A 26,659-nucleotide genomic window follows, 5' to 3' on the forward strand; every position below is an offset into this window, starting at 1 on the left:
CTGGCATCCTGCTTTCTGGCTTCTGTTCAAGGCATAAGAAAGATGGTCCAGATGGGAACCAAAGATGTCAATGAGCCCCCATTTCACATCCTCAATTGCCAGGTTCTCAGGATATGAGCTCTAGAGGAACTTATAAGGTACATACAACACTAGATGACTATTGCTTATCTCTACAAATGCTGAAATGTGAAGGGTGAAATATTGCCTCTTAGAGAATATTCTATGTATACCCTCCAACTATTCATAACCATAGAATTCAGATTCTTGCAAAGTTCCTCTCTCCTTCTCCCTGTCCACATCCAAATACCACTCTCTCTCTCTCTCCCACACCTTGGCCCACCTGGGGCTAGGTCTAGAGAAAGAGAATTCTCTTCAGAAATGGTAGATCTCCTCTCCATCCCCTTCACCAAGGTCTAGTCCAAGATTCAAATGTCCCAGGGTGTTTCGACGGAGAATTTCCCATCCACGGTGGCTATTGCTGCTTAGGGATGTAGTCCTGGACAAAGAAGGCGTTTGGAGAACCACAGAGCCTCTAGCTAACGTCCCAGTCTCAGTCCCTGAAGGTTGTTTCTCAGATAGCTGCTCTTGTACTTCCTCCTTGTCTGAAGATTTGAAAGCTTCTACATAGCGAAGTACTCGATAAGGATTCTGCTCCTGGTGGTGCTCAACCCTGGGAGGAAACAGAAAGGACTCATTAAAGGATGATGAAGGTAGATCATAGAGAGAAGCAGAGGTGAGCATGGAGGAAATGAGATATTAATAAATAAATAAAAGGAGGGACCAAAGAAGGGGATGGAAGGAGCAGAAGAGAATGGACTGAAAGCTACCCTGAGAACGAGATGATAGAACTAAGAAAATCAGCTTTGGATAGTAATAGAATTCTATGTGGAAACATAATGGGAGAGAGAGAGAGAGAGAGAGAGAGAGAGAGAGAGAGAGAGAGAGGAAGAAATGAGTCACAAACTTTACATTAGTATTCAATTCAAGGAGTACCAATGAGGGGTGAGGAGAGCCACCTCAGGGTACAAGGATTTTCTATGAAGAAAGAAGTTAGAGGAAAGACCAAAACATATTGGAAATGAGGATAAGGAAGTAACATGAGTAAAACAAATGGGACATATCCACACCTGAGCACTTACATGTCTGTACACATACCTTGTCACACACCACTGCTCTGTAGTAAACACAGCTTTCTATTGTTTTCTACCACCCCCCCAATAATGTGTCACCTTCCTTTCTCTCTCAATACCAGATTAATGCAATCTCGTAACATTTCCTGGTTTCTCTCATTCTCAGAAACTCCGTCTGCAGGTTTCACATCCATATTGTCACTCACCGTAAGAACCAGCGGTCTCCCAGGCCATATTCCAAACCACAGATACCAGAGCGAGGCCACAGGAAACGAGGCATTTTCCTCTCCAGCATCACTGTGGTGGCTACAATCTGGAAGGAGGTCAGATAGCAAAAGATCTCAGAAAGAATCATGAGGAGCAGAGAGACACCAAGACTACCAACAAAGGAAACAAAAACCCCAATCTGTTTAAGAAAGACCTTGGAGACCAGTTGTAAGGGCCACAGGTCATCTATATTTAAGCTTGTTCTAGAGCCATGCTAACCTGGCTATCTCATTAAAACAAGACAGAAGTTATTTTTTCTTTTAATAGAACAATGAGTTCTACATTATTATTCTTATTCACAGAAAGTGACTCATTTCAAACTAATGTGATTTCCCCTCCCTCACCATAGGAAAACAAAAGACCAATGACATTGACTTAAATACAACTATTAAATGGGATCTGTATGATACCAGGAAGGAAATGAGGCAGCTCCAGTTCAGGGCCTTCCTAACAAATTGAAAATCCATGTCTTAAGAAAGAAAAGGTTTGATTAATATCTGTGTACTGAGCAAGGAAATTTCTAGTAGCATGTCCCAAGTTCTGTCCTTTGTCCTGCCCTCATTAGTTAGCTAGATGAAACAGACATCAAGCTTATCAAATGTGCCTGTGACACAAAGCTGGGAAGAGACATAATCTGTGGGGTGACAAAAGCAATATAAAGTGATTTCACCAAACCGGAATGCTACTCTGAAGCCAACAACACAAACTTAACAGAACAAAATGTGAAGTACTACCCTTACCCTTAAGGAGTTTAGCTAATTCCTGGGACAGAAATCTGAGGGTTACAGTTGACTGTGCCCTTAGAATGGGCCAGTTGTACACCTGTTGAAAAAACTGACTCCATCTTTCACGTGGACCATAGTAAATAGTATGTCTTCTGTAAGAAAAAGCCTCTTCTGGGACTTGACTGCTCCAACCATGTCAGAAACTATCCTAGCATCCAAAGAATCATGAGCAGACTGTGTAGACAAGATCGCTAGGGGACAGAAGCCTATTGGTGCAAGGAGCTGTCAATCCCTAAAATAGCCAGCCCTTGGTGGCATGCCCTTGTCCCTCTTCTTTCCCTTCTTGGTCCCTTGGTTGTAGCAGGTTCTCTTCCACCTCAGGACTTCCAATCACATTGTTCTCCTCTTCTGGGTATCTGTTCTTTTCTCTGAAGTGACTACTCATGGTTCTTCTTCACTTTGGCTTCCCTTGACCCTTTTGTACTACCAGAGGAACTGATATTTTACATCCAGATTATCACCTAGTCACTTTCAGATAATTGGTTAGAATCAATGGACCTTCAAAGTTAGTCTCTTCTTCCTAACAGAGTAGAGAAGATGGGACCTCATCTCCTTACTGCTGCTATTGCCTCCACTATCCAGCCCTTGACTTTGTCTTAAATTCAAAAAAAAAATAAGCCTTTCACCTAAGCTTTGTTATAGTCCCATGGAAATTAGAATGCTTTGTCTTGGGTCAAACATGCTTTTAATTTTATTTTTTTGAGGTGTTGGGAATTCAATGTACAGCCTTGGACATGCTAGGCAAGCAAGCTAGTAATTATCCAGCCACATCTCTAGTCTAAAGTTGTTCTTCTAAAGCATACAATGTTAGAAGAGTCTTGAATGGAACTTGAGCCTTCAGTGCAACTTGAATGGGACCATTAGAATTGTGCAAAGCACCATGCTCCGACCCCATTCTCTCAGATGGCCAGAGCTTCTTAGAAGATGTTTAGTCAATATAGTGAGCGGTGATTTACCTTAGGAAGTCAGGTTGAACTAGCATAACATAGAAACTGATGGAATGTGTCAGATAAAGATGAATTCCAGATATGTAAATCTAGTTTGATTTTCTAAATTTCCCAGCTATGAGGATTAGCTCATCCACCTCAACTCTTTACAGATAGCTGTTTAGGATTGATTTATTTCTTTTTGTGGTCATGCACCTTCATTAATATAAACCCTGACTTGTATTCTATCCTAGTTCAGCTAGCTAGTCTTACCCATCTTTAGCATCTGTCCTAAATATTCCTCCTTTGATAAGAGAATTTTCAAACTTTCAACATAAATCCCTCAATTGCATCTCTTCTTAGTACAATGTAGATATCTGTATCAATTTTAAATTTATGAGTGTTCAGCCTTCTGTGAAGTGATCTACTTGGTGTCTATATTTTCTGTAGCTTGGCATGTCAACTGGAGCACAGAGTAGATCTTTGATGGTTGTGTTTGTACCCTAGCTCCTAGACATATATTAGGCTTTTGAGGACCATTGCTACATACCCACTATATAGTTATCTGAAGGGTAAACAATGGTTATATTAAAATATTTATATAGTACTTATGTGGAAGGATATGTGCTTTCTGATACATAGAAGGAAAGAGTCTGAGGCTTAAGAGTAGAATTATAGCAAGATAGGTTTTAGTTCACTTCAACATGAATGCTTCTAATAATAAACTTTTCACAATATAGAAAACTCCTATTCTCTGAAACCTTACTCAAATATACAAGATAATAAGGTCATAATTAGACTAAAGAATATGCTGAATGACTCTCACACCAAACATAATTATGCTGAGAAGCAGCTCAGTTATTTCTTAGCAGTATTTGGAATGTAGCTCCTAACTCTAGTATTTGATTAGCTTATTGTGATACAAAGAAAAGATATAATAGGGATTTAGGGATTTATACAATCTAATAGAAGAAAAAGCCTAAATTTAAGAGCTATGTTATACAAGAACAAAATATTCTTGTTCCCTGTGGATTCAAAGACTATTAGCTCTGTTTTTTTTTTTTTTTTTACCTGAAATAAGTGGCCAAACTCTGCTTAGGTCATCCACTGTATCATGCTTCTGTCCCTCCACCAGTTCACACATACTTCAGGTTTATATAAATGTAACTGAAATGACAGCCTCTTGGGGCTCTTCTGCGACTCTATGAAGAGTGGTGTACAATAAACACATCCTACTGTAATGTTTCAGTCCAGGTTCTGCCCCTTTGCAGGACCAACACTAATAAACTTACCTGTGCTCTCCAGAGCTCGTCCCTCTCCTGGGCTACTCGCCAGTGAGTGTCACCCATCATGGCAATGAACAAGTTGAGCATGAGCAGTGTGGCGATGATGGCAAAAGCAAAATAGGTTACGTGGTACATGAAGGGCAGATCCACACTGTAATTGGCAGGTCCATCAATGATGGTGAGGAACAACTCAAAGGTGCTGAACATTGCTGTGGGGTAGTCGGAGAATTCCCCCAGACTCTCTGGATCCTCTGTCTGGAAAATGATATAGAAGGCTGCTCCGTGCAGGAAGATGCAGTTGGGAAAATAAATTGCCATGGTAAGTAAGACCTTGGTAACCATTAGTTCTACTTCTGATCTATATACAACCTTCAGTTTACTCATATTTACACAGTACTATGCATCAACAATGTAATTATCTTAGAATTGGCTTATCCTAAGAATCCTGACTTTATCCACTGTTCTGGGTAATGATAACAGTCAGCCATTGATCAAAAAGAATTATTTTTTTCTTTTTTTTTTTTTTTCGAGACAGGGTTTCTCTGTGTAGCCCTGGCTGTCCTGGAACTCACTCTGTAGACCAGGCTAGCCTCGAACTCTTGAACTCAGAAATCCACCTGCCTCTGCCTCCCAAGTGCTGGGATTAAAGGCATGTGCCACCACTGCCCGGCCCGATCAAAAAGAATTATAGGCGTATGTATATGCATAGTAAGTTACCTAACAGATTATTACCTTTCAGAAAACCAAATATTTGAAAGATAAGCCATTAACAGAGTGTATTGCGTCTAGAATGATTTCAAAGAACTGCACATGATAAGGCTAAAAGAAGAGTATCCTTTAAACTTCACGATGTCTAGATAACTATCCATTACTCTGAGACTTGCTAGGCTAGCTTTGACCATCATAGAAAAGTTATTTCTGACTAGTGTACAGCCTACCACATGGCAGGTTCTCCTGGTTCCTTACAACACTAGACCTTTGACTTCTCTCTGTATGAGATACTGAACAGTATGACAAAGTGATACCAAGCCCATACAGAGAGACTATATGAATTACAAGCTTCTGTAAGTAAAATTACAAGGACAGTGAGTACACAAGCAATGACCAGCTAGGAGATCAGAAGTATAAGCTTTAGGAAACAACTCTGTTGCTGGTTCTTCTAATGGCAGTTTGCATATAGCTGAGTAAAGAGATTTAGGGTAGGGAAAGGGAAGAAAACTTACATCAGGCCTCACAGGACAGAATACTCCAGACAGACTCCAGTTTGAGTTTTTCACACTTAAGGTCTTACCATTTTTTATTTTTTATCTTTTATCTACTGTTTTGTGGGAGACCTAACTGAACAGAGAAATTTCTAGAGATAGTAATAACGTTCTGTAATGATGGGAAACAAGGTTCTTCAGAGGTCACTTTTCTTGTGTACCCTCTTCACTAATGGGTGACCAGTTACAGACATGGGAGACTTAGTAAGAATTGCAAGTTTTTCATGAATCAGACCCAAGCCTTCCTCCTACCTATATGAACTCTCTGGTAACCACCTATGCTCTCTCTGTTCTCTGTTGGCCTTTTCTTCTTGTGCTGGACTTTCTCTGTTACTTGTCACTCTCCAGTGTATTTTTTTGTCCCCATCCCCTCAGTCTTTCATTGTCTGGATTCCTCTTTGTCTGGACTCTCTGCCATGTCCCAAATTCTCCAAACTCTCATTCTGAACCTCCTTTTTACAATCCTTTCCTTTATCAATACTTCAAGTGACTACATACAGAAAGAGGGTGCTTTTTGTCTTCTTGCATGCTTTTCGTTCCTCTTTCTGAACTGTAAAGATAGCAGAGTATAACATGGTATTGTTCTTATTTGCAGAGTGATTAAAAGTGATCTACAACTGTCCAGTGTTTCATGTCTCTCTTTCTGCAATATTCCTTTAAGTGACTTGTAGCATAGTTAGCTGACATGAATCTTAACAGCTCAGAACTCACAAGTCTACCTTCCAGGCCATCCTGGGTGGTCCTTTTCTTTGGATAAAGGTGTGTTTTAGACTTACTTTCCCATAGGGAATGACAATAGTGAAATCAAGTGAGTGTGGGAACGGAGTCAGTTTTCTAAAGAACTGCATCTAACAGTATCGAAGCAATGATGTTACCTGAGGCAAATCCGAGGATGACCATAGCCATTAGCCAGCAGAAGCGCAGTAGGTCTCCAAAAATCATCTACAGGAAACAAAGAAGAGGAAGAAAGGTGAGTGTCTCTGGGAAGCTCTTGCTAACAGATCTAAATGTCCCCATGATGTCCCCAGCTCTTCACTAAGCAGTACTTTCTCTTTGCAGCTATTGGTACCCTTCCATCTATGAAGGTTCTGTATACAAATCAGAGAAATGTTTGGGAAAGTACTGACCTTCTGAATCATGATTGTGAACGGACCCAGCATCTGGAATCCACGAGCGAAGTACATGACACTACACCAGCCCAGTACCAGGGCCATGGATATGGGGACCACCTCTCCATTCATATTGGTAAGCCTCATAACCATAGTCAGTAGCACAAGGGAGGCATATGTGATGCTGGAGTGAGAGCAGAAAGAAAAAAATATCGTATGAGCTGTTAATATTCTGGATCTACTGTATCATGATGGTGAGTTGGCTGACCCCCACACATTCAGGCCAAGTCTTAACAGTTAAAACACACACCTAAAGATACAAATCCGCTAGGCAGAAATCCCTGGAGTGTCACCTGATACCTAAGTCTCAGAGAGTGAACTGGAGACCTACAACGTTCTAGTAAATGAAATCAGGGCCTACGAGAAAAAGACACTCACATGATGACATGGAATGGACCCCCAAGAACTGTTTGTCCAAAGTAGCGAGAGGCACCAACTCGGAAGATGTCTGGGATCTAGGGAAAGATGATAAAGCAAAAAATAATATAGACTACAATTCAGTATGGGATCTACCAGTACGTGAATTGTTTTATTCCAGATCCCCTTTCTCCTCACCTCTAGGAGTAGAATAACCACAGCCCCAATGACTGTCACCAGCTCCCCCACCAGCCGGATCTTATCCTGGTAAGTCACATATGCTTCCTATGGAAGGAAATCAGAACAAGAAATATTTCCTAATGTGAAGAGTTGTATGTAATGGGGTTAGAAGAGTCGGATTCTTTCCATTGCAGAAACCACCATCACCATCTCCTAAACTCCCCCATTTCACTTGGCACGCTTTGTTATTTATTTTAATTTGCTACTTCATCAGACAAGATTTCACGCTGTAGCCCAAGCTGGCCTTGCCATTAGTGCCTACTGTCTAAAGCTGTCACGATGAGGGTAAGACGAGGAGAAGCTCCTTTTACAACCAGCACTTTCACCCCATTATAACTTTCATTCTGGCTAACTCTGTGACCAGCACATGAGGTAAGTGTCCAAGGTTTTCATGTGCTGCCTCCTTCAGATATGTTTTGAGTAAAAATTTCTATATATATTGAGCAAATGAGATCACATTTCAAAGCACTAAAATGACCAAATGAACTACTGGGCATGGTGGTACTTGCTTGCAATTCTTGCCTTCTAAAGAATGAGATAGCATGATAGAGCATAAAGGCAAGGCCAGTTTAGGCTACACTGTGAAATCTTGTCTGATGAGGTAGCAAAATAAAATAAATAAGACAACAAAGCATGCCAAGTGAATAAGAGAGTTTAGGAGGTGGTGATGATAGTTTTTGCCACGGAAAGAATCCAACTGTTCCAATCTTATTGTGTCTCCCATTCCCTTTCAAGACACCACAAGCACATCTCAGAATGCAGGGACCACTAGAGACTCCAAACTTACCAGCTCTGATGAGACCTTGAAGCATTTAAGACATCTGAACTTAAGGGTTCTCATTTGTAAGATGGAAACTCTAATCCTCACCTTCTGGAGATGGTGTAAAGATTACAGTAGGTGGTGCAGTTGGAGTGTACTTTAAACCAAAAAAAAAAAAAAAAAAAAAAAGGCCATAGAAGTATTTGTTGTACTTTTACTGTGATTTGGTAATACAGAGTATGGTAGAAATGGGCCTAGACAAGGGTTTTAGTTTTCTGGAGGGGCTCTGATTATTCTGAGAAGTCAAGACAGTTCTAGGGTCAAGGTCTGATGAAGGCTATCCTACTACTACATCATGCAGATGTGATGATGGAATTCTTCATTCGTGATTCTTACCTAGTTAGAAGTCATGACCTCACGTGAGAATACAAGAAAGCTTTCTGGAAAAAAATTACGTGCAATTTTAGCATGGAATTATACATCTAAGCCTGGGAAATGCTTTGGAGCTGCTCCAGGGTTTGTTGTTTGCTAGTTATGTGTTTTCTTTGCTTATTTTGTCCTCAGCCCTGGCAACTATATGAGCTGACTTTATCTCTATTGAATTCAGTTCACAGAATATGTCCTCTTATTTGTTTATTGCCCCTGTAGCATTTATTTCTTACTATAACCATGCCAATTCATTTTAAGACCTTAGGTAAGTAGAGGAATAAATAGTAAACACATTAACTGAGAAGTAATGTTAAATACAGAAAGTAGACAAGTGAATCTGTTTCTGCACAAAAATTACAAATTATTTTTAAAACTTTGTATCTTGGTGAGTGGGTGTAGACCAGTGGTTCTCAACTTTCCTAATGTTGCTACCTTTAATACAGCTGCTTGTGTTTTGCTGACCTCCAACCATAAAATTATTTCTCTAGCTGTTTCATAATTGTAATTTTGCTGTTATGAATTATAATGTAAATATCTGTTACTCAGGATATCTGATATGCAACTCCAAGGGGTTGCGACTGATAGGTTGAGAACCCCTGATTTAGATTATGTCATCAACTTTTTCTCCCTTCAGTCTCTCCAGAGACAGAGACCGGAATGATAGTAAAAATCTGTAATCCCAGAAACCTTGAGGTAGAGACAGAAAGACGGTGAATTCAAGGCCAAGTCCCAGCAACCAAGTGGTGGAGTTAGAAGGGTTGGGAATTTAAACCCATTGTTTGACTGTGAAACAAATCTGAGTCCTTCCTGGTCAGCCTGAGACTTTGTTATGAAAGAAAGAAGGAGGTTGTAAATGCTGCTGACAAGACAAAAGAAGTCAAAGAGCTCTGAGGACAAGAGTGCCCCTACAGGCCAGTGCAGCAATGACACCATTTATAGAAAAACAGGGATCCAATCTCTCTAGGTTTCCCCACCCCACCTCAACAAACCCTCTTCTCATACCCAGCAGATTTTTTTTTTTTTTAAATTATGGAGACATTCCCTTCCACAAATTCAACAGTCAGATAGGCAGCCAAGGACTGCAAGTGTTTCCTTGAGCACCAGGCTGCCCTTTCTCCAAGGGTCCGATCTCTTAAACCTGGCTGCAGAATGTGGAGTCTTCTGTGAGCCCACTAAGCAAACAAAATAAAGGGCTTTGCTTGTTGTCTTTTTTTAAAAAACTATTCTCTCTCTCTCTCTCTCTCTGTGAAATATGTCATAATAATTGTATTAGGCACTTAAAGTATTGGCCTTTGATTACATTGTTTTATTACTGACATAAAACTTTGTTTCATTGAGGATGAGTATTTTTTTATAGTGTAAAGAAAATGGTAGTGCTTTAAAATTGAGAAGAGACCTTGAAATTCAATGATCATGTCTTATGATTCAGGAAGTGACAAGGATTCCCCTTAACTAATTATCCTAAGCTTCCCCATAATTAAGCCCCAATAAATAATAAATTTGCCTTTTGAAGTTTTAAAATTTTATTCTTTAGGGGTTGTAATCAAGATGTTCTGTCTAAATTAAACATCTCATTCATGGTTCTTTAGATCTGTGGTTCTTAAAACAAGGTTTGGGAATTAAGGTTGTGTTTGGCAAACTGTCTTTAAGTTACCACAGCCACACAGCCTCAGCTTCTATTTGTTCAGCCAAGCTCTTACTGTGCTTCACTTTCTTTCATTTAGCAGGACCCAATGCCTTCAGACAAATACATGGCTGTCTATCACCTTGTTTACCCTCCATTCCTGGATTCTACTTCCTTCCAAGTTCCATGACTAATCTTTTGGAAACGTGAACATTATCACATGACTTCTGTTTATGTCTTTCCTAGCTGTCTAATACCTTCAGGATAAAAACCAGATGGTTTTAGACAATGTTCCCTAAATGTTTTTCAGAGGAGAAAGTAACTAGGTGCAGTCTGAATACATTTAACAAATAGAGATAGAGGCAGGGACTGCTCTGAAAAAAAAGGTAAAACCTGGCTGAGCTCCCTGAAATGAGAAATGCCTGGGGTAGAGTGGTGGGCCAGGATGTAATTGCTATTTTATTTGGTTCTAGTTCTGTTTTTGTATCTATCTATCTATCTATCTATCTATCTATCTATCTATCTATCTATGTACATATCTATCTATGTATCTGTCCATCTATGTCTATCTACTTATCTATTTATTTTTGATGCTCTTATTTTATTATTATTTTTTGATTTGTTTGTTAGTTTTTAAGGCAAGGTCTTACCATTTAGCCCATGGCTGGCCTGGAACACATTGTATAGAGCAGGTTGGCCTCAAACTCATGGGTGATCATACTTCCCAAATGCTAGAGTCCTGGGTGTGTGTCATCACACACACAATGGTCTCTCCTGATCAGTTCTGGAACTCATCTAAAGCATTGATGTGCCTGAGTACTATGTATCTCTTAGAGCATCCTGAGGACATTCACATCTGACTCTTGCCTTTTATACACAGTTCATGAAATTGTGAGAGATTATTCATTTAGCAAAAAAGCAAAGAAAGAAAGGGGCTGTGGAAGCTGTAGAGAAGCAGCCTTCCCTGGAAGATGCAGATGAACGAGGGAAATAAACAAGTAAGTAGAAATAGAGAAATCTATTTAGAAGAAAACTAATACAAAATACGGCACTTGCCTGAGTTCTTCTGAGTCCTTGCTCAAGGTCACCTGAAATGTAAAAAACATCCCATTCTACTCTACTCTAAAAATAAATATTTCCTGCAAATAACCAGAATTTTCCGCATTGCCGTATGGTTAAGAATTTTAGGAATTATTAACAGCCTAAAATTTTAGGAGTAGTAATAACCTGGAATTTAATTGTTGCCAGTAACCAGATTCCTTGCAGGGACCAGTTATTCACACTTCACTGAACTATTCTTTATGAGCTGACTGTTCTAGAGAGAATGTTCAGGAGAGTGCAGAGTAGAGCCTGAGACACCAGTGAGCTGGAAGAGCTAGGAGTCCATCCTCTAGAAGGCTAGAAGTACTGACCATTCTACATCACAAAAACAAGTTGAAAAAAATCCAGTTCAGGTTTTCAATTTTGTTCCCCAAATCACAGACCTACAAAGGGCCTTGTTGCCAATTTTCTCCCCCAAATCACAGACCTACAAAGGGCCTTGTTGCCAGTCAAAGGAAGGATTTCTCTTATTCTATAAATTGAACAGAATTCCTAAACAGTACTGGCCACAAGAATTAACTGCTGAATGTTTACCACAACACAAATGGGAAGCAGGATCCCAGGAGAGTTTATGTCAACTCATTGTTTTTCTTCAAGGAATCTAAAGGTTTTTATGGTATGCATCCCAAAGTAAGGACTGTTGGTCATAGGAGAGTAGGATCCTAGTTCCAAGAAATATTTCCTTCTCAGAGTTTATGACCCAGGAATTCACTTACAAGTGTGTTGGGGGGTGGGGTGCACTGGATAACTGTGGAAGCTGCAGCGAAGCAGTTTTCCCTGGAAGTTGCAGATAGAAGAGGGAAATAACCCATTAAGTGGGAATGCTTTTCTCAGGAAAACTGATTGAGAAATATTTTCTCTCTTCCAAGAAGTCATTAAGTAAGAGTGGCCACTCCTTTGTGAATTGTTCTTATAGGGCTTGTACCCCTTTCTTCTTTTATTTTACTCTGTTCTGGTATGCTTAGTTTGATATGGTGGGGTGGGCATCTCACTATGTAGCTCAGGCTGGACGGAAACTCACAATCTTGGCTCACCTTGGCAAGTACTGGCAGGGATCACATCTCTTTGCCCTTTGTAAGGGCATAGCCCAAACTCTTTGCTTGCCATTCTAAGTTCTAAATTGAAATCGCATCTAAGTGGCTATGTTACTAACTGTTATAGAACCCAGAACCTCTGGTCATCCTCACTTGTTTTTAGCTTTGAACATCAAGTATGTAGAATCATGGAGATTAATCATACATTTAAATTGAAAAAAAAAAGTAGTATGTCTATCTAAAGAACTACAGGAATTAGGCCAAGAAGGTCAAAATCCATTCCAGTGTTTTAATAAGAGAATAAAGAGGGGGGTGGCAAAGACAGAAAAAGAAATAGAGAATACAGAGAGATTCTGGATGATAAAGACTCCATGTAGCACAAAAATTCTACCCAAGACAGTATTCTTGCTCTTCCTCCCACACAATTTCATAAAACTCAGTCTTGTTCCTGAGCCCTCCTGAGAGGGCTTTGAGATCAATAGCCCCCTCATCTTCAAAGGGTTCTGGGAATAGTGACTAGAACCAAGTCTCCACCTTGGTTTAAGAACAATTACCTATTCCCAAAGAAGTACGATTTACCCTACATCTAATAGGCTAAGGACATAAAATGATAGTTATAATTATGAAAACTGGAGAACAGTGAGTAGCTCAGCAGCTGGGAGCAGGAGATATTCCATGTCTGATCCCCTTCCCTCACTTAGGGTGTGCTCACCTTTACAAGGATTTCTATATAAAAGGTGACAGTGGTGGACCCCAGCTAGCTCAAAACCTTAGGACATTGAGTTGTCAATGAAAAACAACTAGGATACAGCATATAACTCTTGAAGGGAGAAATCACCTGTCTTTATAATTCAAGGTTCTAAGGAGATGGACATTTGAAGTCTAACACCTACACTGCCTTTGCTAACCCAATGTCTTCTTCAAAGTGCTTAGAAACGTCTAGCTTTGTAGCTGTCACTGTTTCAATGGTGCTCATTTTATTTATGAGTAAGAGGAATATTAAATAATATGATGCTTTGTTGTATAGAAAAATTGATCTAAAGAATCACATTGTCTTCACCTGGTAGCTTATTGAAAATGCAACATCTTGATCCTACTCCAGCTTTACTGCTAGAAACTTCAAGTTAGCTTCACCAGGTCTCCAAAGCATGACAAGTGCATGCAGGGTGCACATAGTAAGGACTCAGTAGAGGTTATTTTTATTTTCCAGGCTCCTTGTTTCTCATATTTCCTTTTCCTGGCTTTAATTTCAATGTTTGTTCCACAGGGAGCTGATTAGAAGCTTTGAACGAGGATTATACAAAATTGAAGATTGGATGGGTGTTAAAGAGCTATGATGTCCTGGGTTATCTGGAACTTAAGAGAGAGAAGGGCATATGGAATCATCACGCTTACTGTGCCAAAAAGATGATTTCAAAAGGATCAGAAACAATGCGTAATTCCTGGAATTGTCTTCCCCTTCACTGTCTACAACTATCGCAAAGAAATAATGATTTTACCATCATTAAGTCTCCTCATGCCAACTCTTCCCACCGCTCCCCATGAAATCACTATGCCAAGTCACCATATTCTCTTGCCTGGAAAACTATAATAGCCACCTGATTGGTATCTCCATAGCTTCTTAATCCTTCATGGTCTGTTTTGCAACCTGGCACACTATTTGGCCTGAGGATTTTTTGTTAATGTACATCATTATATCCAGGTGGGGTGGTACAAGGCTACAATCCCAGCACTCAGGAGGCTGAGACAAAAGGCTTGTCAAGGGTTTGAAACCTCCCTAGCCCAGGTAGAAAGTAGCAGTTCAGTCTGGCCAGGCTAATTTCATATTTAAAAGTCTGAGCATTCTGCAACTTTGAAGATAAAGATTATCCCTGAATGTGGCCCAGAGCACCTTATACAGTTTGGGAAGGATCTGCCTCCACAGCCCTACCTGTGGTACATTGCTCAGTTCTCTGTCTCAGACAGTCTTCTTTTCTAGACACTGAAGAAGAGTTACCTGCCTTAGGCTCTGTGTATATGCATTCTTCTTGCCTAAAATTCTGTTTTCCCCTACAGTTCATTTTGACCTCAGTTCAAGACACAAGATTCTTCACAATCCTTTTTTTGTCCCTGACAGGAACCATGCTTGTTCTATATGCTATTTAACTTACCACTGTACCCTTTTTCTTACTCGGGATAAAGTTTTAATCATAAGTAATTTGCAATAAAACCTATATTCATATGCTAATTTGGTTACTGTATATCAATTTATAAATTTTTAGAAAAGAATACTAGCTTTATTGTGTTTTGCACAGATCACGGTTGTTGAATTTCTAATATCTACACTAGTATTAAGCATTATTTTTTTTATGAAGAGAGTATTGAAATGTTTCTAAGAAGAACTTGACAGAATCTTTTCTAGACGACAAAAGGGATAATTAGAAGATAGATAGATAGATAGATAGATAGATAGATAGATAGATAGATAGATAGATTAGATAGATTAGATAGATAGACAGACACACACATACATACATGTCTTGCTTTTTAGCCCTGGATAGTCTCCTACTCTCTATATAAAATCAAGCAAGCCATTTGAGTGCTGGGATAAGGGCATGCATAACCATGCCCAGTTGTAATGATGCATATAAGTCAACACTCTCAAGACAAATAGTCCACTGAAAATGTAAGTGACCTTCTGACTAGAAAGTTAGAAACAAACCTGCAGGGTGAAATCTGGTAGTTCTCAATCTTAGTTGAATATTAGTCACTTGAGTTCCTTTAAAATAACAAGACTAGGGTTCTACTTCATACACTCTCAGTTTTTAGGTCTGGTTTGTAGCATGAGGACCTGTCTTTTTAACTAGCTTTGCAAATCTGTACATGTACTCTTGTTTAAAATACACTGATTGAGAAAGCAATAAGAGTTATTACTGGCCACAAAACTATTTAATTTCAAAGTTAGTATTAAAATCTAAGGAATCTGATTCCTAGGCCTTGAACTTCTCAATTACTTGAAAACTCTATGGCTGACCAATAAAGCACATAGTCATTTTGACATCTCTAAATTTAAGTGAAGATAAATTAATTCCACCCTTATATGGCTTAGTTTTTATGTACTTTGTCCTGCCTTGTGCAAATAGATTTTCCCCCTTTTCTTCCAGATGTCCAGGATGGAGCTGCTCGACTGTTTTCATAAAATTCCACACATGAAGTTAGAATATTTCTTTAAGGTCCTAAAGTCTAGTGGTTTCCACAGACAATAAAAGAGTCACAAAAGCAGTCCTAGAATGCCCCCCAAAGCCCTGGGTTACCAGTGCTGGTAAAGTCATTTATTTAAGCAAAATTTAAATTCATTTATTTAATCAAAAGCTCCCCAGGCTAACTATTTGGTCAACAATTGAGTTCAAGACTAGACAGTATATTTTTATACCTTTGTAGTTCTGATATTTTCTTTTTTTTTTCTCTCTTTTGGTTTTTCGAGACAGGGTTTCTCTGTGTACCCCTGACTGTCCTGGAACTCACTCTGTAGACCAGGCTGGCCTCAAACTCAGAAATCCACCTGCCTCTTCCTCCCAAGTGCTGGGATTAAAGGCATGCACCACCACTGCCTGGTAAGATTTTCAAATAATAAAAAAGTAGGAAAAAAAAAGAAAATTTCCTATTATTCAAGCAATTTTGTATAATGTGACAGTGGAAGATTCCAAATTATGTTGAAAAGTCCAGGAGCTCCTTGTGTTATCCAAATTGACTTAGAACCAGAACATTCTAGAAACTCAGGGCTAATGCTTAAAGATTAATCAAAGTATAGGACTATTCACTGATGTTCTTTGCTATCTAAATCTCTTATTACTGTATCTCTGGCCTTCTTACTCCTTGCCCCATTGCCAAGGAAAGAATATTTAATAAGAGTCCTCTATTTTGATCAGAATAACTGACTGAAGCAAAATTGAGAGGACTAAAGATATTAAGGAAAAAGAAAGAAAGAAAGAAAGAAAGAAAGAAAGAAAGAAAGAAAGGAAGGAAGGAAGGAAGGAAGGAAGGAAGGAAGGAAGGAAGGAAGGAAGGAAGGAGAGAGAAAGAAGGGAAGAAAGATGGATGACTGGGACATTTAGCTATCATTATGCTACATTTAGTCTTGAGGCAAAGAAAAAAGGATCTTTTAAACATAATTTAGGCTATATGGGTTAAAGAAATATGTTTGTTTGTTTGTTTGTTTGTTTTTTCGAGACAGGGTTTCTCTGTATAGCTCTGGCTGTCCTGGAACTCACTCTGTAGACCAGGCTAGCCTTGAACTCTCGAACTCAGAAATCTGCCTGCCTCTGCCTCCCAAGTGCTGGGATTAAAGGCGTGTGTCACCACCACCTGGCTAAAGAAATATGTTTATGCATAATTCATCTTGCCACAGTGAGAAAAACGCATGTGGGACTTAGTCTTATTTAATTGTTCTTCATCACCAAAGTGCAGTCAGGGCGGAACCTCATCTATATTGCCAGTGTGTAATCTCTGTGTGTGAGGCCAAAGTTGGGAAAGAACACTCAGGAGGACTTAGGACCAAAGACAATGAGAAAGCCCATCTACCCACAGCTTGTCCATAGTTATATTATTTCTCTATTACTAGTCATTTCTTCAACTTCTTATTACCATTAGTGTCACCCTTCTTTTCTAGCCATCCCTTTGCCTATACTAGGTCTGAACTTTCTTTTCTTTTTCTTTTTCTTTTTTTTTCTCTGAGACAGGGTCTCTCTGTGTAGTCCTGGCTGTCCTGGAACTCACTCTGTAGACCAGGCTGGCCTCGAACCCAGAAATCCGCCTGCCTCTGCCTCCCAAGTGCTGGGATTAAAGGCGTGCTCCACCACTGCCTGGCAGGTCTGAACTTTCATGCCCAGGTGGAGCTACAGAAAGAAAACTCCTCTGAGCCCCTATGTCTACTTCTGACATTCTGGTGACATCATCCTTTGTGTTGTACTTAGTGATAAAACAATCTCTCTCCCTCTCTCACTTCATTCTTCTCTTTTCTATCTGTCTCTCACTCCTTCCATCTTTTTTTCTATTCTTTCTCAGAATAACTTTTGCAGTTGAATAATAAGTCATACTGAATCCATGTTAATTATCCATGTATCTTATACATAATATATGATATATATATATAGTAAAACCATAAATATAACTCATTTATTTTATATGTATGCTCTCTACATATACAGACAAGTATGAGTGTGTTTGTGTGTGTGTGTGTGTGTGTGTGTGTGTATGTGTGGTGTGTAGAAAAAGAGATAGGTAGATATAGAAAAGTGAATGAAAATACAAAAAACAGAATTGAACAAGAAAGGTGGAATATCTTTACCTAGTTTGGGGTTCTTGTCTCTGTGTACTACTTTTATCTAACCCAACAAATTCAAGGTTTTGCTTCTTGATTACAGAAAATTTATCTTCTCCTTAGACAAAACCACTCCCTTTCCATACCATGTTAAATTCTTTCTATAGCCAGTTTCTGTATGGATCATAACTCTCCACGAATCAGCTCTTAGCTTGCACAATTTTTCTTTCTTTTATTTTTCTTCTGTCCATATCTCTTTATTCTTTTGAAGAATATTTTTAAGCATTTAGTGTTTCATAAGTAAAACCCTCAAACATTCTCTTGGTTGACTACCTGTGTCCAAAGCGACTCATCAGAATCTATTCTCTGTTACAACAAAAGGGGAATTTGCTCTTTTTGACATCAATTTTAGTCTATTCCAAACCTTTACTCATCCATCTTTACCACCTGAGACCTCTGTAGGACATTATAAAATAGCCGGTCCTACAGAGATGATTCACACTCAACTGCTGCCCATTTTGAGCATCTTTCTGTAGAGTCTCCAACAGAGACATAGATAGTCTACTATAAAGTGGAACTCTTTTCCACTAATGAACGAGGTTGGTTCTACCAAACATTTAAAGAAGGTTTTATGAGACAATCTGTAGCTTCCTGCACAAACACTTTTACTACTGAGGCTCCATCTATGGCCGCCTATCTCCTGTCTAATTCCTGTGTTACTGATGAGGTGTTAGCAACTTCCTGGGCCTATGAACAGTGTCTTTCCTGGAGAACATCAATGTGGTCTCGAGACAACATCATCATTCCATGCCACCATTCCCTTTCATCCCTTTGAAGAAGAATAACCTGTAGTGATTTCTGTTCCATGATGGTGTTATCTCGAACATGTGTACGGTTGGCATCGCGGAACTTGAGTGGGCGGTAAACACAGCATGTGGTGAGGCAGATCATGTAGAAGATGTACAGAGCACCCAGCATGCAGAAATATGGTTGCCCATATTTCTTCCACTTCAGGCTCACCAGTTCTTTCACTGGGGTCTGTTCTAGAATCTGTCGAGCCTATCAGAAAGAAAGTACAATATAGAATGAACAACACAATGAGCAGTGTTCAGTTTTGAACTGCATTCCAGGTGACAGGGCAGCAACTATCATCACCATCATCCAGTCACTTTCTTTGATAGGCAATTAGCAATTTCTATTATATGCTAGGGTTTGTGCTAGTGCCACAGAAGTATTACAGAAGTAAACACACTGCATACAACAACATTGAGACTATAATAGATAAGTCATAGTTAGGTGACTGAATTACGTAGGAAGGTCTGAGAAGTCATTGCTCTTTCACATAAGACATGGTTGGGACCGTGGAAGAATCTGCTGAGATTAGTGGACAAAAATTACACGGGAGAAATAAATATAACAAAGATCATTGTGCAGATGCACTGTAGATTTTACAATTGGGAGTTTGATTTTTTTTTTTCTGAATGTAATAGAAAGCAATTGGGAACACCTAGCAAGAAATAGTTCAATGTGCATTGGAAGTACGGTTAGACTAGTGAAAAGCAAGATAGGAGATGGCAGAATGGTTGGTGCTCTGAGAGAAGTAAAGATAATGAATGGGACAAAGCACCTGAAAAGAGGCAAATTCAAAGTAAGGCAGACAGGATTAGGCAGAAAAAAACATTCCCTTTAGGGTGGAAGGAGGAAGATAGTTTCCAGATAACGTTCAACAATCCAGGGCAGGAAGTTGAAGAAGCCCCCAACCAGAGAATCTATTTTTCCCATAAAATAGAAAAATCTTATGCTTAAGATGGTACTAAGAGTATCAGTTGCTAGAACTATAAATGGAAGCAAGATAGGTGGTGTTAAAAAAAAAAACTACTTGGTACAGGTAGTGTAAAACCCATAGGAGAATGCACGTAATTAATACCTGATATGAAAGAGCAAGGGAGAGATTGACGGAATGGCCAACCAATGACTGGCACAACTTTAGTCCCATCCTATGGGAGATAGCCAAGCTCAGACACTATTAGTAATATTCTGCTATGTTTGCAGACAGGATCTTAGCACAACTGTCCTCTGAGAGGCTTCATCCAGTAGCTAATGGAATCAGATGCCAAGACTCAAAGACAAACACTGGAGGAAGCTTGGGGAGTCTTGTGGGTCAGGGATAAAAATGAGTAAAAGCCAGAGGCATCAAGGACACCACAAGAAAGACCTACAGAGTCACCTAACTTGGTCCCATGGGGGCTCATAGAAACTAAACTACCAACCAAAGATTACGCATGGGTGGAACTAGGCCCCCTGTACGTATGTAGGAGATGTGCAGCATGGTCTCCATGTGGGTCCCCTAACAAATGGAGGGAGGGCTGATTCAAACTCTGTTGGTTACCTTTGGCTCCTGCTCCCTTAGCTGGTGCTGCTTGTGTGGTGTTCTCAGTGGTGGAGGAAGTGCCTAGTTCTGCTGTGATGTGATGTGTCAGGGCAGGTTGGTACCCATGCAGGTGGTAAGAGTTGGGCTTCCCTTCTCAGAAGACAGGGGAAGGAGGAAAGAGGAGTGGGGGGAGGGTGAAGGGGGAACTGGGAGAAAAGGGGGATCTGCAATCAGTGTGTAAAACAAATAAATTAATTAATGAAAGGAAAAAGGAAATTCTGAGATTTAGATGTAAAAAGAAAGGAAGGAAGAAAGAGAGGAAGGAAGCAAGAAAGAAAGGAAAAAAGGAAGAAAGAAATGAAGAAAGGAAGAAAGGGAGAAAGAGCAAAGGAGTGTGGTGGCTGAATCTACATAGTAGGGTAGGGATTTGTACTCCTAAGAAAACCTGCTCAGACTTTAGGTGTTTCTAGGATTGTTCCAGAATCATACAAAGTGGCTGTTCAGTTTTTCTGCTGCTCATTAGTTACAATAATTTTTCATGCTTTGTGACTCTGAGCTCTTAGGAAATTGTTATATAGCAGATAATCAACGGAAACTTAGTTCTGTACCAATATCTATAGGTGCCTGAACGATGGAGCTATTTTCTCCACTCTTCCTTTCTCAATACCATTCAGCATATTGAGTGCCTATTTTGTCACAGACAATATACCAGAAACTTCCTTTCTCTATACCATTCAGTCTATTATATCTGAATTATCTTTATGTTGTTCTATCCCCAGAAAATTTTATGTGAAACTCTTAGGGTTTTATCATTTTGTTTTAGATTTTTTTTGTTTGTTTTTCCTGTCCTCGGTCATGTACAACTCCTGTGGTGGGGTTGAGGGTGGGGGTATACTTCCTTTTTGGAGGCTCCTTCACCTTTCCACCCTGGATTTTCCAGCATGTCTGGAAAGTCTTCCTCCACCCTCAAATGAATCTTTTTTTTTTTTTGCATATGGTTAATTCTTCATGTTTAATTTGAACCTGCCTCTCTCTACTTTTTCAGATGTTTCTTTATCTCATTATCTTCTCCCCTTTGTATCTTGCTGTAGATATTTTATCACATCTATCCAAATTGTTCCCACCTCCATTTTCCTGCCCCTATACCCAGTGTGTACTGCCCCCTTGGTACAGATCAAACTGTACTGCAGTTTATGAGAACATCAATCCAAAACTGAAGAAATTGGCTGAAAGGATATGTATTTTTGCCTCTATCTATCTCTTTGGTTTCTGGTATATTGTCTGTGACAAAGTAGGCACTCAATATGCTGAATGATGAATGGAAGTAAGTAAGTAAGGAAGGAAGGAAGGAAGGAAGGAAGTGACTCCAAGTTAGAAGGTTCATTATCTGAAAAATTAGAATGAGATACATAAAGAGAAAGACTAGAGCCAAGCAGGAGGAAAGTAGTCTCAGAAGCTAAGTGTTGGATGATATTTGCACCTACAGGAATTATTTATCCTAAAGACTGTTCTCTAGCTATTGTAAATCTCTGAAGTATCTTCGGATCAAAGTGTCTCAGTAGATGGAAAAACATCTCAATATGTCTTTCTTCATATGAAGTTTCTGGACATGTTATCGCATCTATACCTCTTTCTTCTTGGAGGAAACCACAAGCTCCAGAAAGGACAACTCCTCACCCCAGGAGTCAATCTCTGTGAGGTCATAGAGGGAAGATGTTAGAGGTCCACATGACCACTGGATGTGCTTCCGTTTCTGCATCAGGTGTTGAAACATCTGGTGAAATAAGAGAAGTGTTGAATGGTTAGTTTGGTTAATGTGTTGGAAGATGATCTGGACAACATCCATGGACCAAGTCATGGATTTGCCCATGCTTGTGATGGAAAAGGTCACTAAGGAGAAACCTTAGGGATGGGTTCTCACCACAGTGTTGCCTTCCACTCCAGCCAGCTTGAAGGGGGTGAGTCCCTGGTTGTTAGGCACAAGTTCCAGAGACTCCAGGTGGTCTCCCCCATCATAGGACAGTAGAAGGTTGTACATTTGGCAGGCAAAGGTTTTGTTGGGCTGCAGGACAAGTATGTGTAGTACTGTATTTCCTGGGGAAGACAGAGGCTGTCATGTGACCATAGTACTGGAGTTGGTGAAGACTTCATACTCTATTCCATTGTAATCTCTCTTTTTCTTGCCCGTTCGCTCACTAATGCCCATACCCATACCCCTCTCAGCATCCAGGAATCCCTCTTCATCCCAGCTCTTACCCAGGGAGTCCTGGGCCCGGATGTCAGCTCCATGCTCAATGAGTAGCCTAACAATCTCCTCACTGCCCACACAGGCAGCAAAGGACAAAGGATGCTCTCCTGTAGACACAAAGAAATCCATGGCAGTAGACAGTAGAATTGGATGATGAGAAGGACTTTCACCCTCCAGACCCACAACTGCCTCCTCCTCCCACATCTTAGCCTGGGGTTTGGGATCATTTTCCCAGCACAACCCAAGGAAAAAAACGTGAAGGAGTATTGTGGAGGGATTGGCCTCTGGTTCTAAATTCTAGAAGGATTAACCCCTCCCAACTTCTCAAAAAATGAAACGAAGGAAATGTTCCTTCATAGCCCTTTTCCCCCATTCCAGCTTTCTACCTCCCCTTTCTCTAAGCCTGACCCTGGATCTCACCATAATAGATGTGGTTGTGGGAACTTCGACGAAAGGCGGAGCCTGTAGCTCTGGCGGAAGCACTGGCCTCTCGGGCTAGCAGGGCACGGACCAGGTTCACGTTCTGGTTCATGACTGCGATGTGCAGTGCAGTCTGACCTGGCCCAAAGAGAACTGTGAGCAACAGTTCTGTCTAGAAGATAACACCCCAGCATCCCTTATAGCAGTTTCCTGACAGCTCTTCAGACATATTTCTGCTGTAGACTGGAGAATAGTCAGGAAGTAATGATAGTTAATCCCTCAGAATCCTGAAACAATGTCTCTACACTTCCCTTATTTAGGGGTTGCTATACATATAATCAGTCGTGTGTGTGTGTGTGTGTGTGTGTGTGTGTGTGTGTGTGTGTGTGTGAAAGAAAGGGAAGGAGGGAGGAAGAGAGAGAGAGAGAGAGAGAGAGAGAGAATATTCAAATGGTCTGAGGGACTCTGAGAAGACTAAAGAGAAATAGGAAAAACTAAAAATTAACCATGAGAGCTAAAACCCAAGCTGTAAGGTCTTGTATTTGTCTCGACTCATGAGGAGCATGTCCTGAGCCTTCCCTATACAGATATATTTTAGAAATGGTAGTTCACCCACCCACGTTTATTTAGCTTTTAGTTATTGTGAAGCCTCCTTACCTACAAATGGCTCACACAGTGTGGATTCTGTGACCAAGTATGGAGCAGCATCCATCAGCATTAGAGCAGCATCCAGGTTGTCGTAGAGGGCTGCTACATGCAGTGCTGTCTCCCCCAGAGCTCCTGGAATGGAGTAAGCCAAGGATACCAAATACTTGCAATTCTCCTTCAAGAAGGTCCTAGCTCAGCAGTTTCTCCACGCAGCCATTTCCAAACACAACACTATCCCACTAATTCTGAACTCACCTCTTTGTCGGAAGTCACAGTTCTGGTCATGTTGAAGTTTCTTAAGTGTGCACAGATCATTTTCCTTGGCTGCTCTAAGCAGTGGAGACTCCCGAATACTGGAGGAAGATGAGAAGAAGTCTACTAGTGACCATCAGAGACAGGCCATGGTCAGAGGAGGCAGAGGCATTCTCTGATATGGTCATGTTGTTCACAGTAAGAAATTACAAATCAACTTTGTCTCTCAGGAGGAGGAGGAGGAGGAGGAGGAGGAGGAGGAGGAGGAGGAGGAGGAGGAGGAGGAGGAGGAGGAGATATTTCTGTCAGTTCTCCAGGCTCCCAGGCCAGTTAGACCTGTTCTCTGTAGCCAAGGTGAGTTTTGAGACCAGGCACTGGAAGAACTCAAACTAGCTTTAGATCTTACAAATTCTGTGAAGTTTATGATCTAGATCTAATAAAAAAAGGTAAGCCCTTGACTCATACATTTCTCCCCATTCAAGTTCTCACCACTACTTTGGGTTGTTTAAATGCACTTCTGAGCTGGGAATAGAGTGTTTGGAGTGCTTATAAGTGTTGTATTTTATAAAAATAAGAAGAAGCTAGGGATATGTTTGGTGGAGGCAAGGTATAGCATGGGGAAAGGGGGTGCCTCTGTGGGTCCACGCTGAGGGATCCCTTCCCTCTGAGGTACCAGCCACATGACTGGTACAGTATACAGTAGAATTTATTTAGGGGAGAGGAGTTTAGAGGGTAGAGGGTAGTAGAGATAGAGAAAGGTAGAAAGAGGGAGAGGGAGAGGGAGAGCGAGAGGGAGGGAGGGAGGGAGGGAGGGAGAGAGAGAGAAAGAGAGAGGGAGGGAAGGAGAGAGAGAGAGAGACAGAGACAGAGACAGAGAGACAGAGAGAGACAGAGAGAGACAGAGAGAGGAGTAGAGGCCAGCCATGAAGGGGTGGAAAGAGAGGGGGGAGGGGAGAAGGGATAGAGGAGGAAGAGGGGAAGAGAGCAAGAGAAGAGGAGAAGAGAGTGAGAAGGGAGCAAGCAGCCCCTTTTATAATGAGGCAGGCATACTTGGCTGTTGCCAGGTAACTGTGGGGTGGAGCCTAGAAGGAATGCTAACATGTAGGCCATGCCTTCTTCCCGTATTTAACCTTTAATCTAAAACTCTAAATACTTCGTTTTCAACCAAAGAGAATTGAACTCTGGGCTTTTCAGCTGGTAGAGACTGGTCTTTTACAAACATCCCAGTGTTAATCTCTGATTTTGATTTTGCCTGGATAGAATAGGAGATAAAGCTGAAGCCAGACTTCCTTTTTTTTTTTTTGGTTTTTCGAGACAGGGTTTCTCTGTGTAGCCCTGGCTGTCCTGGAACTCACTCTGTAGACCAGGCTGGCCTCAAACTCAGAAATCCACCTGCCTCTGCCTCCCAAGTGCTGGGATTAAAGGTGTGCACCACCACCGCCCGGCTAAGCCAGACTTCCTAACAACATAATTTGGGCTCCAAAGGCAAACATAAGTCTAGCAATTTGGGGGCCACTGGGAAAGCAGAAGAGAGAGTTGATCGTTATTTCTCCTTGATTCTCTAAGTCCCCATTTTTTTTTCTTCCCGTGTGTCTTGAGGCAATAGGAGGAGGGGGGGTTATAGTTAAAGAAACTTTTTATCCCCCATAATGCTCCCAAGGAGGATCATAACAAGCCAGAGGTCAGACCCTGCCCTATTTCATCTCGGCTCATGGTCCCAGTTGAGCCTTGTGGCTCTGACCAGCTCAGAGTGGCTTGGGCTAGATTCCAGAGTTTACCCTTTGTGTGGAAGCTACTATATAACGCTCTTGTCCAATCTCACCCTTGACCCCACTGCAGCTTTGCTGAGGAAAGTCCAGAAACCAAATGAACTCAAAGTCTACCCTAGTCCAGCCCTAACACAAGGCAAGAAGATGCCGAGGTTTCCATTTCATAGCCCAGGGTGGAGCTTTGTGAATAAATGGAGTACCGAGTCAGTGGAAGGACTCAGTACGAAAGATTAATGCAAGACTCCTTTACAATTATTAACACTTTCAACCAGGACAAGCTGAACACTGAACCAAGCACAAGGCTCTTTTGAGCCCTGGCAGGTATTTTGTCATCGGCTCATTCCGTGTTTTAGTCAGATCTCAAGAGGAAGCAAATCTCACAAATCCTGATGCAGAAGCTCTCCTGAGGGAGAATCATGCCTGGACAGCTTTTTCTATCTGGAGCTGGGTCAGCAACTCTACACTAAAGGCTTTTAGTTATTCCCATGATAGCTGGCCACAACCTACCATTAACAAGCACCACATGTTAAAAGGTAGAATTGAAGTTAGCATTCCAATCTCACCTGAGCTGCTTTCAGCTAATCACATGGCGGCATTATACAAACAAACAAACAAACAAACAAAAAACCAAATGCCTCCCCACAGCCCAGGTAATCTATTGTCATTCTTCCTGATGACAACTCCATGACCCTTCTGTCTTCAAGTCCTCTAAACGAAAGCTCCTTCAAAACCTGCACAATATGATCCCTTCCCCAATGAAAGCTACTTCCCAGCAATCTTCTCTTGCTTGACCTCCCCACCAACACACCTAGCTTCTATGTGTTTCTTTTTTTTGGGGGGGGTCCCTTTGCTACTTCTTTCCTTGAGGCAAGGAGAGAAGTTTAACTCGGCTGTCACTGTCACTTTGCTTTTACAACCACATTCAAGGTCTCCATGTATACAAACCCATACAACGGGCTAGCTGGAGTAGTGTGCCATCTAGGCTGGAAAGGGTGAACACAGGCAAGAGCCTGGCATTGAGTTTGAGTGTTTTCTCAGGGCAACAGGCTATAAACCAAAAGACTTAAGAATCCGCGCAGTAGTATTGGCACCCTGAAGAGCCTACCTTTTCTGCTGTAGCATATGCAGTTGATCCACATGCTGGTTCCAGTCTTGTTCTCTGATCCACCAGTTGAGAAGTTTCTGAAGTTGATTCCAAGGCCTTTTTGCCCCCATGTTTTCTTGCAAGTATTAGCAACTTGTTCAAATCTCATGGAAGGAGTCAGTAGAGGATGACAGAAGC

The 26,659-nt window shown here is 40.9% G+C and overlaps 1 protein-coding gene across 1 annotated transcript; it reads right to left on the reverse strand.

Moving 5' to 3' along the window:
- Positions 1-26,659, reverse strand: LOC114628539 (transient receptor potential cation channel subfamily V member 5). Its single transcript, XM_028776426.1, has 15 exons — positions 26,483-26,659; positions 23,612-23,709; positions 23,366-23,488; positions 22,709-22,846; positions 22,297-22,395; positions 21,962-22,134; positions 21,668-21,814; positions 18,516-18,728; positions 7,381-7,467; positions 7,204-7,280; positions 6,784-6,949; positions 6,532-6,598; positions 4,401-4,669; positions 1,337-1,443; positions 1-670 (listed from the first exon to the last, which is right to left on the reverse strand). The coding sequence occupies exons 1-15, from the start codon at positions 26,590-26,592 to the stop codon at positions 373-375; spliced, it is 2,172 nt and encodes a 723-aa protein (XP_028632259.1). The 5' UTR covers positions 26,593-26,659; the 3' UTR covers positions 1-372.

This window comes from Grammomys surdaster, unplaced genomic scaffold, assembly GCF_004785775.1.
Source record: "Grammomys surdaster isolate TR1022 unplaced genomic scaffold, NIH_TR_1.0 269, whole genome shotgun sequence".
Taxonomy (NCBI): Eukaryota; Metazoa; Chordata; class Mammalia; order Rodentia; family Muridae; genus Grammomys; species Grammomys surdaster.